This window comes from Bipolaris zeicola, assembly GCF_000523435.1.
Source record: "Bipolaris zeicola 26-R-13 unplaced genomic scaffold scaffold_37, whole genome shotgun sequence".
NCBI lineage: Eukaryota > Fungi > Ascomycota > Dothideomycetes > Pleosporales > Pleosporaceae > Bipolaris > Bipolaris zeicola.
The window spans coordinates 39431-54973 of NW_006912086.1; the positions used below are offsets into that span (position 1 = coordinate 39431).

The following is a 15543-nucleotide window of genomic DNA, read 5'->3' on the forward strand; positions in this document are numbered from 1 at the left end:
GAAATAACTGACATGCTTCAAAAAGAAAATATGACGCATCATGCTGCGCTGGTCGTGAAGTGAAGACAGCGCACGTAGCAAGGGGCGGTGGAGTGACCGCTCAGCCTTGGTGGCGCGACCTTCACGCATCCTGGTGGGCGATCCGTTCCGCCCCGACGTTCTTATCGCTGGCCCGGATGATTTCGTGGTGAGACCACAGGTCGGTGAGTCGCGTTCACCTGCCAAACAACGTGATTGCGGCTCTAGCTTTTTCCAGAGCATCTACTTATAAGGCAGGTAGGGCTGCTGGTGGTTTAGCTTAATTCATCAGCAACCATACGACATTACAGTCAGACGTACGAACAATTATTTGCCCTACCTACATACACATCTGATAGGAAAGGGTATCACTCGATTTACAACCACCACCATTACAACTTGAGACGAACAATTTCAAGAGAACAATTCGACAACCGAATTGAGATAAGAGCAACAATCTCAATAAACCAAGCACAAGAGAAGGCACTGAACGACAACATGTCAATGGCATACTACTTTGCCGCGCACTTCAACGTGCTCAACACACATATGAGCGATAACGCCATATCAAGCACCACACCTCCCCTGCGCACATCACCAACAGGAGGACAAACACATCACTCCACCACACCCTCAAAACGGCTCCCTACATCCTCCCAAAAACAATCAATCTTCTTCCTCCTCCCGGCCGAACTCCGCAACCAAATCTACGACTACCTCCTCTGCGCCAACACCCCAAGCTCAAACTCCCTAGTAGAGTACTCGCAACAGCGCAGCCACGCCCCGCAACCCATCTACCCAGCCATCCTCGCCACCTGCAAGCGAATCCACCAAGAAGCCCAGGACCTCCTCTACTCAACCCACATCTTCCAAGCCCACCCTTCCCTCCTGACATCTCTCCCTCACCTCGTCTCCCCCTGGAAACCCCTCCTCGACGCCTCTGCAATCGCAAAGATCCGGCGCTGGTACCTATCTGTGCGTCTGGATACCGATCCACGGTTTACAGAGAAGCAAGCTACGGCTGCGTTTAGCGGAGCAGAGTACCTGGAGATTCATGCGTGGCAGAGTATGTTTGATGGGTGTGACGATGGCGTTTTACGGCTTTTTGCGGGAATAAGGGGTGTTAGGGTTGCGAGGGTGACGGGGTGTGCGAAGGGTGAGTTTGCGGCGTGGTTGGAGGGGCAGATGATGAGGCCGATTGAGAAGGAGATGGAGGTAGAGGAGAGCTGTAGTTGTGCGAAGGGCGTTTGTGGGAAGTGTGGGGAGAGGATTGTGTGTGAGGAGAAGGTTGTGCCGTGGATTGGCCAGGAAAGGGATGTTTGGACTTTTGGAAATCGATGAGTGGGTTTACGAATGGGGTTTCTTTGGTAGATGGGGTCAAGGCATGGATGCCTATGGGTATTTTCGAAAGAACTAAGAACAAAATAGAACCTCCCTGTCGCTTTTCTGCAATATTTACAATATTATATCGTACAGTTACGATCACACACTCATCTCGCAGCTTGGTGATATAGGACCTTTAGTTCTCCGTCCACACTTGCACTTTCCTACTTCAACTCCTCCCTCTCTCCCTCCTCTTCAATCTTCCCGCAAGGAAACGCACACTCAACTTTTCGTTCCTATAACCGTGTTAGCACCTGCTCTCCTAGATTCCAGCATACTATTGATCGGGAGAACTCACTCTATTAACCAACCCACTCTCTACCCACTCCCCTACCTGACACCCCGCCTCGCCTCCCTCAACTCCTTCCTTCTTCCCATCAGCCTCCCACTTCAACCCCCCCATCTCAAACCCCAACCCATTCCCACCATCCCGGCCACTAATCGTCAACGCCTCACCCCCCAACAACCCCTTAACAGCATACTTCTGCGTCGCCGACAGCCTTATGTACGAATTACGTTCCGTCGCCGGTTTCGTGGCTGCGATGTCGATGACGAGGCCGTTTGCATGATCGGTGATGGTGGGGAGGTAGATGTAGTTTTTGCGGGGATTGGAGGAGATTTGTTTGTGGTAGAGGGTGAAGGTGCAGTGGTCTTGGGGTGATGGGGTGGTGGCGCGAGGGAGGATGTAAGGGTGAGGGGGTTGGGGTGGGAGGATGTGGGCGGCTGTGAGTGTGGTGAGGAAGAGGGTGAGGAGGGTGGTGGTGGTGTGCATGGTGTTGGGGGTTGTGTGAGATGGTTTGTGGTGGTGGTGATAGTATGGGTAGTTTGTCGATTCGCGCGACTGGATGGACTTTGTTGATACAAAAGAGTAGGAGAAAGAAGAACTTCTTATAATAGAGGATCAAGCAAATAAAGATTAAGCTTGAAGCAAGATCTGAATGCGAATCTAGCAACAGTGATGCAGCGCAATTGGTAGTAAAAGCAAGTAGCAAGTACCTTTCCCTCCATTGCTCCTTCCGCACCCATCTTAACCTTTCCAACCCCCAACCGCGCCGCTTCCTTTCGCGCCCCCTAACCCCAGCAACCAAATTGATCATCTCATAAAGATCCTATTTCTATCACTCGGATCACTTCCTTTACTCGCCCAATGCGGTCGTGCGGCGGTTGCAACATGCGGGGTTGCGGCGCGGGTATCGGGTAAAATACATGCGGGCGCTAAATAAACGGGTCTGCCTTGTCCGCTCTGCGCAATGAAAAGCGTTGCAGAGCCGCAGGGAACGACATTAAGTGGGGGGGTTTCCTTATGTTTGCATGGGATTCAGAAAATTTGGTCAAGTGCGGCGTGGTTTTAGGTGGGACTTGAAGGAAGATGAGTGTCTTGGGAGTGCTGGGATGGCGAAATGAAAAAGACCCCGGGAAGAGTCCTAGAGGTGTGTGGCTTAGACGACAGGCAAGGCAGATTTGCTTTGTGAATTGACATAGCTGAGTGCATAAGAGTCTTGCGCTGTTTATGTTCAAGGTAGGATTTGCTCGTTCCCACGTGAAATCGAGTTATGTGTACATGGCAGTTGGCTTGTTCTCACCATTCTCTAGAATTGGAGGGCCAGCACCGACCAAAGGGTCCCAGTTTCCTTTGATAATGCATAGAGCCGGTTGATGCATAATTCGTGCATTTGCCATTGGTAAAGGAAAAGAGTCAATTATTGCCACGAAACAGGTTCCAGAAGTATCGCCAAAACGACAGGTATTTCTAAATAAATATCATTTTTAAGAAAAATTGTCACTCGCAATTATTTTCAACGTAAAATTATTACTGTCTGTAGGATTTGCATCATGGTCGCGCGGTACCTGGATGTGCACCAGGGACAAAGCGAGCAATCTCAGAATCCCAGTTTGGGAGGGGCCGAGCGTCGTAAAGTCTGACGTCTATCGCACAACTGCAACCAGCAATTCGCACACAAACACTCGCTGCCGCTATGCCGCGCCCATGCCAGAGACGGCGCGCCACTGCAGCTGAGAATCGAAAGTCCAAATCCACAAAGCCACAAGGGCCGCCCCCGATCCGACACAAAGCACGCCAAAAAGCCATCCACAACGCGAGGAAAGCAGAGCGAGGAGGAGCACGCGGAGGAAGGGGACGAGGGCGTGGCGGCCAACAACACAATGGCGGCGGTCGATTTGCACGCGGCAGAAAGAACAATGGGGATCAGGAAGAGCAAGACTTTATACCCCTGAGCGGCGGCGGCAACAATTTCGAGGCGTTGTATCGGGCAAGGCCAGACTATGATATGGACAGCATAGACGAAAGACATACCCAAAGAAGCGACAGCTATAGCGACGACGACAGCCTGACAGACTCGGACATACTCGACGACGACGAGGATTTGGAGGATACCCAAGACATTTCCATCAACATTGAGGAATCTTTGCCCACACATGGCAGGAGGAAAACCCCCAGGCCAACAGTCATGTTCACGATACCTGCTGCGGTCGCTGTCTACAAGGAAATGTACTTGTCTCAGTTCCCGCTCAGTGTATTGACGTTCCGTACCCATTACGGCCTCTTTCATGAAGACACTACCCCAGACTCTGGCGCATACATATCCCTTGCATCGTCCGCAGCCTCTCGTCCACCGACGGTGAGCAGCGCCACCAGCGATGAACCTGTTGTTATAGACGAAGCCATAAGAACCGATCTCGAGGCACATAATCCTGCACGTGACTATATCTTCAATTGGGGGGTGAATAGTGGCAAGCGATTCACCGAGGTTGACGACAAATATCTCCGTACCATTGGGGGTCAGCTATATAGATACACAGACATGCACCCTGGCTTGCTGGAGGCTTTTGAGTACCACAGGCCGGGTCAAGCACGTCTCTCACCGCCAAAGCCTGGCCCTCGGCCCCGACAACGAGGGTCAAAGGCAAAAAAAGCTGCACAGCAAGCTCCCCAGCAGCCTTCAGCACAAGGTTCATCACAGCCAGAGACGTCCAAGTCTCAAAAAGGGAAGCAAAAAGGCAAACGAAGGCGGCCTTGACGAACTTCAATATGGTAGTCCAGTCGTGTACTAGTGGTCACTACCACATATACCTTTCACTCGAGCGTTTGCAGGTGGCCCAAGCGGTACATTCACCCTTCACCACTCATCGCCCACAGTAAATAACTTGAATATTTATCTTACCCCGCCTTGTTTACTTGACAACAACCAAACCCTCCACACCGCAGTCTCGCCATACCTCAACCCTCGTCAAGTCAAACAATCATTCAAACATGAGCTCCGGTCCTTCTGGCTCTGCCCCTCCAAAGGGAAAGAAGCGGTCTCGCTCAGAAGGTAGCAAGCTGACGACGCAGCCGCAGCCATCATCCCAATCGCAGAAGGCTCCCATCCAGCCCAAGGAGACCATTGACCTTACCATGGCGGATGAAGAAACGTCACCCACGACGACCGTATCAACGGGCAGCCGTGCAACCAGTACTGAACCCCCCATAAAATTCTCCCTAAGGCCGGTATATGGAATGATTGACCTGACGCTAGAGTCTGACGAAGACAAGGACGTCATTGGCGGCATGCACGCAAAGTCCAACCCAGCCCCCAAAGGCAAGCAGAAAGAGGTAGTAGTCGTCAAGAAGAAGTCTGAAAAGGAAATCAAGCGTGCTGCCCAGCTTGATCGCATCGCCATCACGTTCACCCCCGCCCAGGCTATTGCTGCGCTTGCGAACCCAAAGCCGCGTAATATCACGTATGATATGCAGACTGGGGAGCGTTTTACGTATCCAGTCAAGAGGTCGTATCATTTGGGTGCCATGGGTCGCTATTTGCCTCCTGCTGCTGGTCCTGCTAGTAATGACAAGGCGTCTGCTGCCGAGAAGAAGGGGTCTACCAAGGGCAAGGCTCCTGCTGAGGGCGGGAGATCTACTCGGGATATGGCCTTTGATGCCGACAACTAGCTTGTCGTGCTCAAACTGCTAGAAAGGCATATCAAAGCAAGGGAGATTCGAGGGCATTCGACAAGTTTCCATGTACCTTTGTCATGACGAAGAAAATGATGTATTTTCTGGTATGACGGGTTTATCTTCGTGCACGGTACTTGGGTGTCGAGCTGTTCATGGAGAATTGAGGATAATAATTAAAATTCACTTCAAATATGCAATGCCCAAACGAACGTGATGATAATAAGTCTTCTGAGTTGTATAAGGTATCTTCACTAATGCATCCCTCTTACCCACTTTCTCCTTCCCCTCTTCATACATAACCATCTCTTAGAAAAACAAGAAACATGACCACTTTCATCTACTTTTTCTTGCCTCGAACAAAAACGAACAACGCCATAAACACACGCCCGAAGCGTGATAAAAACGAAACACCATCTATTATACTAAACCTGGATCAAACATATACACATGCGTATATATATCCAAAAAAGAAGAGAAGAAAGAGGAACAAAAAGAAGACTGAAATGTCATCTCTTCATCTTCCATGCAACAACACAGCATAACATATTAGTCATATCGTCATCCCCCCCTGTCTTTACTTCCTTCCAATCAAATTACTCAATCCACTCTTGCGCTTGTTGTTCTTCTTCTCGCGCTCACTTTCTTCCTTTTCGCGGGCTTCCTCGGCTACGCGCTCGTCTTTTGTAGGCACGCGGGGCTGGTCTGCGAAACGGATACCGGGGGTACGAGGAGCGGGCGAGAGTGTCTTTTGGCTGCTGGGTTCGGCGGCAGCGCGCGAGTGGGTACCGCGACCGGTTTCTAGGGGGTCACCGGTTTCTTCATCTTCAGAGTCGGATTCGGGGGTGTCGTCTTTGGCTACACCCAGGGCACCGAGACGGCGCTTGCGCTCTGCGGCTGTTTCGCCTTCGAAGGTTTCGCCTTCTCCAGCTTCTTCCTTGAGGGGCTGTTGTGTTGTAGGAGTAGGGGTTGCGGTGTCCTTGGGTCCCTGGCTTGAGGATTGCTCTGCTGCTTGCCGTCTCCGGCGCTCTGCTGCTGTCTCGCCGTTTTGACCGTAGGAGTAGTTTTCTAGATCTTGGCGCACAGAGTGGAAAGGAACCTGCTCATCGTTGCTGTCGACCAGTGTCAGGCCTTCTGGACCACGGGCATTTCCTGATTCGTCTGCTGCAGGAGACTCAATCTTGTGGAGCTCGGCCTCACCCTCTTTGCCTACAACAGGAGGTATGTTTGCTTGCTTAGAAGCTGCTTGGCGGCGCTGCTCAGCAGTGTGCTCCTGTGCGTCCTTGTGTGCAGCATCCTTGACGGCCTCGGGAACGTCGCTGTTTTGCACGAACTTGGCTCTGTCTTTGGGGTTCATTTGTGCCATTTGTTGAATGAACTCCAGCTTGCTCATGCGACGTCCGCCAGCGGTAACAGTGAATCGAATCAAATCGTCATCTTGCTGCTCCTTGGCAGCTGCTTCAGCCGCCTTCTTCTTCTTGTCATTCGCAGCTTGAGAACCCTCAGGGCCAGCGTGATGAGTGTTTGGAACGCCCATGTGAGTTCCCATGCGTTTCAAACTCTGGACGGCGCGACTTGACGATTCTGCCATAGATTGACCACGGGTGTTCACAGGCCGGCCATCCTTACTCTTCTTTGGCGCCGCTGGAATGTCGTACTTTTTCAAGACCTCGCCGTCTTCGTCTTCAACAATAATAGTGTTACCGTATTGATAGGCGAGAGCGGGCCCAGGCTTGTGAGCTGGCTTGTCAGCCTTCGAAGGATCTGCTTGCTTGCCGTCTTTGTGCATACGCCCTGAGAAACTTTGCATACGGTTGCGCCACGTCTTGTGAGGATGCTCGATAGCGTTCTCAATCTTACTTGGGGCTTCTTCAAGTTCACTACCATGCTCTTTCTGAGACACTCCCTGCTGAACCTCGGCCTGGGTAATCAAGTCTTGTCCTCTCTGGATATCGTGCTCCTTTCGTACTTGGCCATGTTCGCCGTGACTATCCCTCACGCCCAAAACATTTCCTTCCTTGTCTTCGAAGACGGTTTGATGGCCTTCCTGATAAATTTCTTCCTCAGGCTGGCGCATCTTCATCTTCTCCTTTGCGCTTGATGAACTGGAACTAGAAATGGCCATGGCATCGGCAAACGTGTCTGTATCTTGTTCTGGTGGTATGGCCTCTACCTTGCCCTCATCACGCCTGTTGGGTGTAATGGCAGATTGAGCAATGGGACCGCCAGGTCCATGACCAGCATCCCAGCGCCTGCCTCTACCCGTAGGCTTAACAGAGTTTGAACGGCTTGGGTTGTCTTCCTCCCTCTGTCGACGCAAAAATGAGCCACCGAAGCCTGTTGCAGCTGCAAAGTCAGATTTTTCGTCAAAGGATGATTCGGATGGGCGGCGTGCCATGGAAGATCTCGAACGCGATTGAATACGGGGAAGACGTTCCATCCAGCCAGGTCCGTTTTCGTTGCCCTGTGTGTACGACATTGATATCGTGAGGGTGTTGATACGTTTGCCAAGGGTGAAGACAGCAATCGAACTGCCATGGACAACAATACTGACAATAACCAAGAAACAGGTAATGGGCCATATCATCTCGATGATGTTCAGATGCTCAAAACCAGGTTCAGGTAATACAGCTAACGGCGTCGTGGTACCGGTCTCGAGCTCGGCTCGTGCAAGGATAGCAACGAACAAACCACCGACACCAATGGGTCCAAAGTGTCCAGCAAAAGATGCTTCGCGCCATGTCTTGAGATCCGGAATGACGGGTTTAAGCATCAACATGATTGGTATACGGCGGAAGAAGAGTACCAAGATGCCGAGCACAACCAAACGCCAGGGCGACAGTCCAATGATGTCGGAGTTGAACTGCTCCCAGGGAATGATGGAACCGAAGTAGACAAAGAAAGCCAAGTTAATGAGCAAGTCAATGACATTGGAAACATGGGACTCTTCTGTCTTCTCCAAAAACCATCCATCGTTCGAGAAGCCGACACCGCAAGCAAATCCTACGAGTAAGTCATCCATGCCCAAGAGCGAACCTGAGCCAGCGCAGAAAAGTGCGAGCACAAAGTAGAAGACGAGGAAACTTTCTCGATCGATGAGGTCGCGCTCGTGAGCATATCTAATAGCACGTCTTGCAATGTAGCCAATCACCACACCGTAGAAAGCACCAAATATGCACTCGTAGAGGATTGTGTAACAGAACCAGTGGTACGCAACCTTGCTGGCGTCGGGGCGGTAATGGATAAGGTAAATGGCCAGGTAAACGAAGGGAAAGGCCATACCATCGTTGCAGCCAGATTCAGCAGACAGCAAATCTCGCAAGTGCTTGGGGACTCGTTTAGCAAACTTGCCTTTGCCAACAACGGACGAGGCCAGGACAGGATCAGTGGCAGTAACGCAAGCGGCAACGCAGAGACTGTCGAGCCAGTTGAGGTGGGAGTTGAACAGGCCCCAGACGAACAGGCTGGTTATCAGCCAGCCAAAAGTCATGACTGGGAGGAGTAGCAGGACCACCGACTTCCAGTGCTTCTCCATGTATGCGCGAGGCAACTCAACACCGACGGCAAAACATTGCACGACGAGGACAACGCGTGAAAACTCTAGAGTGATCAAGTCGACGTTGCCCCAAGTCGAAGGATCTATGAGATTGGCTGCATGGGGACCGAATATGATGCCACATATGGTCGCGACCGTGGCTTCACCAATGTACAGGCGTTCCTTGATGACGGAGGAACACAGCATAAACAAGCTGGTGAAGCCTCCGAGAATCAAGTACACCAGATGCGGCTTGGTGATGGACAGGTGGTCCCACGCCATGATGAAGCGCGACTAGCCTTGCTTTTTTTCTTCTGAGTTTCTCGTTGTGTCCACCCGAGTATAGCGGCGTATAGGTACGAAGCGCGGTGCGCGGGCAAAAGGTTTGTTATGTGGGGGGGGGGAGTGAGGAGCCGGGGCCGCGTTGTCGAAAAGGTCGGCCAAGGTAGGAAAAAGATGGATCCAAAGTTGAATGCATGTACTTGAGGATCCGCCCAGGCGCCGGTCCTTTGATGGGGGGTGGATCGAGAGTGCCGTCTGGCGTGGTGGTACGAGGCCGGGAACGAAGCGCAGGTCGGCCTTGGGGGAATGCGACAAAAGGCGTGGCTATTGTTTTGACGGGTCAGAGCAGAAAAGTCTTGGACCGAAATCAAGAAATCTCAAGCCCAAGGCTTGCAGACACAGTGTTAGTCTCGGCAGTGCCAGCCGAAAGCTTGGATGGCGCGCGCCTGGCGGTCAGGTATCAACGATCCTTCACGCTCACCTTGCTCTTGGTGCGCGCGGATGGTTACAAGCAATGCGGTACTGCTCGATGGGCGCCTGGCAATTGCGTGTTGCCAGAAGTTTTGTTGTGGCAATTCAGCTTGACGAGCACGACGAGCGGACGACACAACGGCTATAATGTGATGGCCGTTCAGCGAAACTAAAGTGCTTGGTCGCTTGGCAATGACGTTGACTGGTCCGGGGGAGGTTGAGTGTCGCCTATCCTACGCCACAGATGCGCGAGCCTCAACGTTTTTGGTAGAGATAGGATGCCGACAATTGCCCGAGAGAACTGCCGTTATATCAACGGCCGTGCCAGCCGTGATGCCCGAGAGTCCCGAAGCTTTTCGAACCCATTCCTATCAATGTGCTTGTTGTTGCTTTTCTTTGGGGTCCATCGGTCCAGATCGCACGCATCTTTATCGAATCTGCAGTGTGCAGAGCCACCTGACAAAGACTTCTGCAGGCCGCCTATCACATGATGTCTTGAGATGTGCTGCCCTGCACTCTATCTGCATCAAAGCCGATCAGCGCGGTCAGCAACGATGCTTGGCCCGTGGTTACCGGTAGCACACGACTCGCGTGCTCGCATCTTACCCTTGACCGCTGAGCCGCTCAACACCATACAAACTGACGGCGGCGCCGTCCAGGTACTAGTTGCCAATGTAGGCCATGCATCCCCAGTCTGAAGAGCGGTATAGCCGCGATAAGCTCAGACCTAAGAGTGGTAACTAAGAATGCAGGTCATTCTTAGATATCCCATCCAAGTGGGGCGACAAACACCAAGCCACACCAGTGACAAGCCACGATGTAGATGTACATAGAGTACATACATTGTAGTGTATACACCTATAGTGCATACCTATACTTACAACACCGGACTTTGGGTTGATTGTCTAGTAATTTCTTGCCAGCCACAACACAAGGAACATGCAAGAAAGGCTGCCAACCATCCAACCTAGGGACATGCTAGCCTTTGCTGTAAGACATCGGGAGAAAATGACCAAATGGAAACCCTCGTATGCGAGTGCTGAAAACAACAACATGCGATGTTTTTGTTGACGCAAAGTACTACAGGGTCGTGTGCTACGTGGTTAAGCAAATATATACACATGCGGATGCGTAACATTTGCGTGTCGAAAGGAAGAAATACCAAACTCTAAAGAAAAACAATAAAATGGAGATGTAAATACAGTGGCTGCGCAGCCAAGAGAGCGTCTACTTCCGTCCCCTTTATGTATGTGCATGTACAAGGAAACGCGTCTCATCTATATGACATGTGACGCCTATCAAGCCCGTTGATCAACACGACCATGATACATAGTTTTTACCAAGGTGACATGTAAACATCCCACTTGCGAGCGGAAAATGTATGTATGCATACGTCATCTCCAGCATGGTGTTATGATGTTACACCGGTTTTTTTGCTCTCATCTGTCTCCCCTATCGGACCGAACAGAAACCACCACTCTATCGTACATATGTTCCTACTACAAGTTTTGGCGAGCAGATGATCACACGTCAGGGAGGGGTCAAGTGGGGGAACGCTTGCGTTGCGGCAGGATTCGTGTAATGATTGGAAGAAAATATTTACAACCAGCCTTGGTCGATGAGATAAGTACAGTGGGCGACGGGAAAAAAATGAAGCGGGGGCGGCAGGGCTTTGCAAGAGCCCAATGACCAAGCCCGACGATGCTGTCAACAACAACAATAACAAAAAAGCAAGCCCAATGCTAACCATTATGAAACACGCCAGACAAAAGGATCATCCCAGTCGTCCCCTAAACGCCCGAGGGCTGCAAACTTTCAACCTCGTAAAGAAATGGACAAGTATGAAATAAATCTAACATGGGGAATATGCAAAACATGCCTTTTCGCCTCATGTGCCCGTGGTCGCAACAAAACAAACCCCCCAGAATTCGCCCATACCCAGATATAAGGTCATATGCACAGACCATGTCTAAAACTGTAGTGAGAGAAAATATCATCCAATATAAGTAATGTGCATGAACGTAAAAAAAGATGCGTTACGCGTGACATCATAAGTCTCAGTCGTTGTTGCTCAATGACCGACCGGGAGCCATGTTCGCCTTTCATCCATGCTCCGGTTCGCACGGCCCCCTGGTGTTAAGGGTATCTCGACACGCGCCCGGTCACGGCGCTCAGGGTCGCTGTCAGAATCGTATGCGTCTGACAACCGCGAGAAGTAATCGGCCAATCCGTTCGTAGGCGATGCAATCGTCTCGTAAAGCGGCGGCGGCGTCTCTAGCGGCGGCGGTGGCTCAATTTCGGAGAAGGCTGGTGGGTTGAACGAGGGTACACGCAGGAGATGCATTGGTCGTGGAACGGTAGAGTCGTTTGGTCCGCCGATATGTGCTGCCTGCGGCCGAGTGATCCCTGATGCCGGTGATGGTAATGGTGGTTCGGTATGGCCTCTTGGCCGGCCCATACTACCCAAGGTTGGTACAAAGCTTGGTGGAGATGGGCGGCGAGATGGTGCGTCGGGACATCCGCACTCAGGTACCCGCGCTCCGCTCATCAAAGGTTCAGGTGACGAGTAAGCTGGCAGTGCTATGTTTGCTTGTGTAGCTTGACATGAAAGGATGTGGAAAGGTGAATCAATCGAGATTTCAAAGTGTCGTCGTTTTGACGGATCATTTGCGTCCGGTTTCGAAAGGCGCATGACAAGCTAAGAGAGTGTTAGCATATGCGACAACAATCCCTTCAACGTGGACTTACCTTTATCCAATGATGCACCTGAATGTTCTGGTACGTCGTGTCAAAGTGCAGCTTTGATGACTTGTCCTTCTCTCGGAGGTTGTGACAGCTTGGCAATTGCACATTGAACTCCATTTCGGTCGGACCAATGTTTGAGTCGGCACTGAGATTACCCAGCAAATTGGTAGGGTCTTCCACCGATACATCTTCGCCGCGAGAAGCTGCCGCGCGCATGTCGTATGGGACACCACCTCCAGACACTATCCGCATGGTGCTACCGGGGAAAGTGCTCGTCGGCGGGCCATCTGCACGTTTTTCGAATAGTTGGACCTTACGCACTGGCTCCATCCGATGTACCCGCTTATTGTTGCAAAAGTACTCGACATTCTCAGTAACAAACACCTTTATCCGATGGCATTGGACCTTGGCGAGTGGGGTAAGCTTAAAAGCAATTGGAACTTGTGCTCCAAGCGGAAATGATTTGCCCGAGATGACAATGTCATAGTGAAGCTGATCTTCCCAGCTGCGGCTGATGGCAATGGGCTCCACTTGCTCCAGCGATCCTTCTGAGGGTGCACGGATGAGCGTAACTTCCTTGGTACCAACGAGGTTGGTGCGGAAGGCCCCGGCACGCTCGACAGTGGCTTCAAGCTCGTACTTGACTGAACCAAGGTCGACGTCAATGGTCTCGGGAAGGTGACTGTCTAGTGGCAGCTCAAAGTTGTACATGTACTCGCCAGGATTGAAGGTTCTGTAACCTTTCTGTGCTACCGAAGGGCCGCCACCAGGGGTGTCACCCTTGCCGAAGCTTCGGGATTGGTTAACTTGGAGTGATAACCGTTTTGCTTCTTTTGTCGTGAGGTTCAATGAGGAGTTGTTGGGCGAGCCAGTCAAGCCACCGGAACTCTTGTATAATTCCACATGATCTGCACCAGTGCCATTTTCTGCCGTCGGGAATTGAGAGTTGAAGAATGGCCAGGTGTGGCTCATCAGGGTATCCACCTCTTCAAATTCAGTCTTCTTTGGGGGAATACCTATTGATAGTCAGTATTGTAATAGGCACAAGGAGGGGGCATGATCAACCTTCTGGCCATTTTGTGGTTGCCTTGCCCCGGAATTTCAAAGTGACGGCCTTTAGCTTCGCTGATTTGGTGATCTTCAGGCACAGGGTACCACGCAACATTGCAGTATTGCGCTCACCGTTCTCGGCTTGCTCAAAGCCCCGAAGAAACAAAACTGGTTCGGTGAGCTGCACATTGACGCTCAAGCCACCACCTGAAGCTATTGGTTTTTCTTCAGGCACGGACTTCACGCTGCTTATTGCGCTCTTGGTAGATGAACGCCCAGAGGACCAATGTGACTCTGTCGAGGGTCTTGAGATGCCGGTTGCGGCCAGTGTCCCACCAATTGCGCCGACGGCGTCACTGGGGGAGTTTCTCGTGAGCGATCTCATGTCGCGGGAGCGTGGCTCTGGAATTGAGGTAATGGAGCTGCGGTTGCTGCTAGAGCCACTTGTTGATGAGCGTGGAGTAGGAAGGTCTGCAGTTTCGGGTTTGGAGGAGAGGCGGTTATCAAGCAGAGAGCGGAAGAACCGTTTGGCACCTTCGTGATGGATCGCCAGTTTTTCGGTGATGTACGACTTCTCAGTCGTTCGTCGTCGCTGAATGCGAAGTAGGGGATCAGGTCCTACGTGAGCGATGTGAATGCGGTGTGGTCGACGATTGCGACCTTGGAATGTGCCGCGGTTTGTTCTTATTGGGTCTTCTAGATGGTCGGGAATATAACGTAAACGGCCACGATCAGAGTATACAGGTTGGTACTCTGGCATGTCGATGATGGGTTAGTATGTGTGTCAATTGCAGGTAAACGAAGTGATGAGGCGATGCATGCGGCGAGCGATGTCTTATAGAGCGTGGGTGTATGTGTATGTGTATGTGTGTAAAGGACAAGAGTATACAAGAGCTTGAGGAATGGAATAGTTCCGAGTCATGAACGGGACACAAAGAGGTGTTTGGTCAAGGCAACCCAACCATGGTCCTTGTCGATGCTTTTGGTAAGGAGGTTGTGGGTTGGGCGCTACTGAGACAAAGGGTCCGGGTGCAGTGAAGGGGAAATGAGGCGAGGACTTACGGGCAGGATCAAGGTATCAAGATGCTACGGTGAGCATAGTGATGTGTAAATGGGATGGGATCCGCACGACAGGCCGCTATAATAATGTGGAGCGGTGTGGTTGCCGGGGAGTCGGAAGGGAGCGGGTTTGCCCTATTACTGAGCGTCTGCGCTGTCGGTAAAGACGAGTGTTTTGTCAGGTGAATAATGGTGCGGGCGACAGGGACATGGAGTGTTTTGAGGTGTGCCCAAACTAGCATGCATTCATTTTACGGGTGGGCATGTCAGACTAAGCCAGGACAGACGGCGAAAGTATGCCGGGGCGCAAGTGCAGGGAACCGGATGACGCGGACTCCTCAGTGTGCTGTTGCTCGGCGGGGGTCGCGGCACTAGGCAGGCCGAGGATGAAGGGGTGCGCAGTAGGTTCTGCAGTGGCACGACTGCGTGGGCGAGGGAGGAACAGTATGTAGGTGGTAGTAGTAGAGTAATTTGCGCGTCAAGGAAGTGAGTCGGACAGTCGTCTAGCCGCGGAGATCGACTAAGCATGGGATTAAATGAGGTGTAGTAAGCTTGCGTGGACGGAGGCTCGGATGCATGACATCATGGCTGGCATCCAGAGATTGCAAGGCGCTGGAGACAAGCAGCAAGCGTTGGTTTCTGAACTGCTATCATCTGCTTCTAGACCGTTTGCCGGCTAGCGACCGACGCCGGCGGCTCACCCGGCAAGGTACTGAGATCGACGGATCATGACCTTGGTCTACCCACCAAGGTTGCACGCAGTCGTGACATGGACGCAGACAACCAGATCCTCGCGCAGCTGATGGGAGGAGACAACATGGCAGTGCCCGCATTGCCCGCCTTTCTATCTGGGCGGGCCTGGGCATGGTCATTGTGTGCCTGGGCACCGCACGGTCACAGTCTGACAGCATCCATGCGACGAGGAACAGCAGTCTGTTCACGTACAGTAGTATGGTATGTATACACCTAGTGCTGCTGCCATAAGCCCGCCAGACAAACCAACGACCGCAACCGTCTCATGCAACCGACAAAACTCGTACTCCGCGTG

The 15543-nt window shown here is 51.8% G+C and overlaps 7 protein-coding genes across 7 annotated transcripts; 4 read left to right on the forward strand and 3 right to left on the reverse strand.

Annotated features, from left to right (window-relative positions):
- Nucleotides 1–516: 516 nt before the first annotated feature.
- COCCADRAFT_34985 (uncharacterized protein) lies at nt 517–1359 on the forward strand (the record flags this gene model as incomplete). Its single annotated transcript, XM_007711998.1, has 1 exon — nt 517–1359. One exon carries the CDS (start codon nt 517–519, stop codon nt 1357–1359), a length of 843 nt encoding a protein of 280 aa, XP_007710188.1.
- A 206-nt stretch (nt 1360–1565) lies between these two features.
- COCCADRAFT_90636 (uncharacterized protein) lies at nt 1566–2173 on the reverse strand (the record flags this gene model as incomplete). Its single annotated transcript, XM_007712015.1, has 2 exons — nt 1566–1637; nt 1700–2173. 2 exons carry the CDS (start codon nt 2171–2173, stop codon nt 1566–1568), a joined length of 546 nt encoding a protein of 181 aa, XP_007710205.1.
- Nucleotides 2174–3377: 1204 nt separating this feature from the next.
- On the forward strand, nt 3378–4439 carry COCCADRAFT_24558 (uncharacterized protein; the record flags this gene model as incomplete). Its single annotated transcript, XM_007711990.1, has 1 exon — nt 3378–4439. The coding sequence occupies one exon, from the start codon at nt 3378–3380 to the stop codon at nt 4437–4439; it is 1062 nt and encodes a 353-aa protein (XP_007710180.1).
- A 233-nt stretch (nt 4440–4672) lies between these two features.
- On the forward strand, nt 4673–5350 carry COCCADRAFT_3285 (uncharacterized protein; the record flags this gene model as incomplete). The annotated part of the gene is made up of 1 exon (XM_007711981.1): nt 4673–5350. The coding sequence occupies one exon, from the start codon at nt 4673–4675 to the stop codon at nt 5348–5350; it is 678 nt and encodes a 225-aa protein (XP_007710171.1).
- Nucleotides 5351–5930: 580 nt separating this feature from the next.
- Nucleotides 5931–9170, reverse strand: COCCADRAFT_90680 (uncharacterized protein; the record flags this gene model as incomplete). Its single annotated transcript, XM_007712016.1, has 2 exons — nt 5931–6914; nt 6966–9170. 2 exons carry the CDS (start codon nt 9168–9170, stop codon nt 5931–5933), a joined length of 3189 nt encoding a protein of 1062 aa, XP_007710206.1.
- A 230-nt stretch (nt 9171–9400) lies between these two features.
- COCCADRAFT_90758 (uncharacterized protein) lies at nt 9401–9814 on the forward strand (the record flags this gene model as incomplete). Its single annotated transcript, XM_007712017.1, has 1 exon — nt 9401–9814. The coding sequence occupies one exon, from the start codon at nt 9401–9403 to the stop codon at nt 9812–9814; it is 414 nt and encodes a 137-aa protein (XP_007710207.1).
- A 1898-nt stretch (nt 9815–11712) lies between these two features.
- Nucleotides 11713–14196, reverse strand: COCCADRAFT_34990 (uncharacterized protein; the record flags this gene model as incomplete). Its single annotated transcript, XM_007711999.1, has 3 exons — nt 11713–12339; nt 12390–13402; nt 13452–14196. 3 exons carry the CDS (start codon nt 14194–14196, stop codon nt 11713–11715), a joined length of 2385 nt encoding a protein of 794 aa, XP_007710189.1.
- Nucleotides 14197–15543: the final 1347 nt, after the last annotated feature.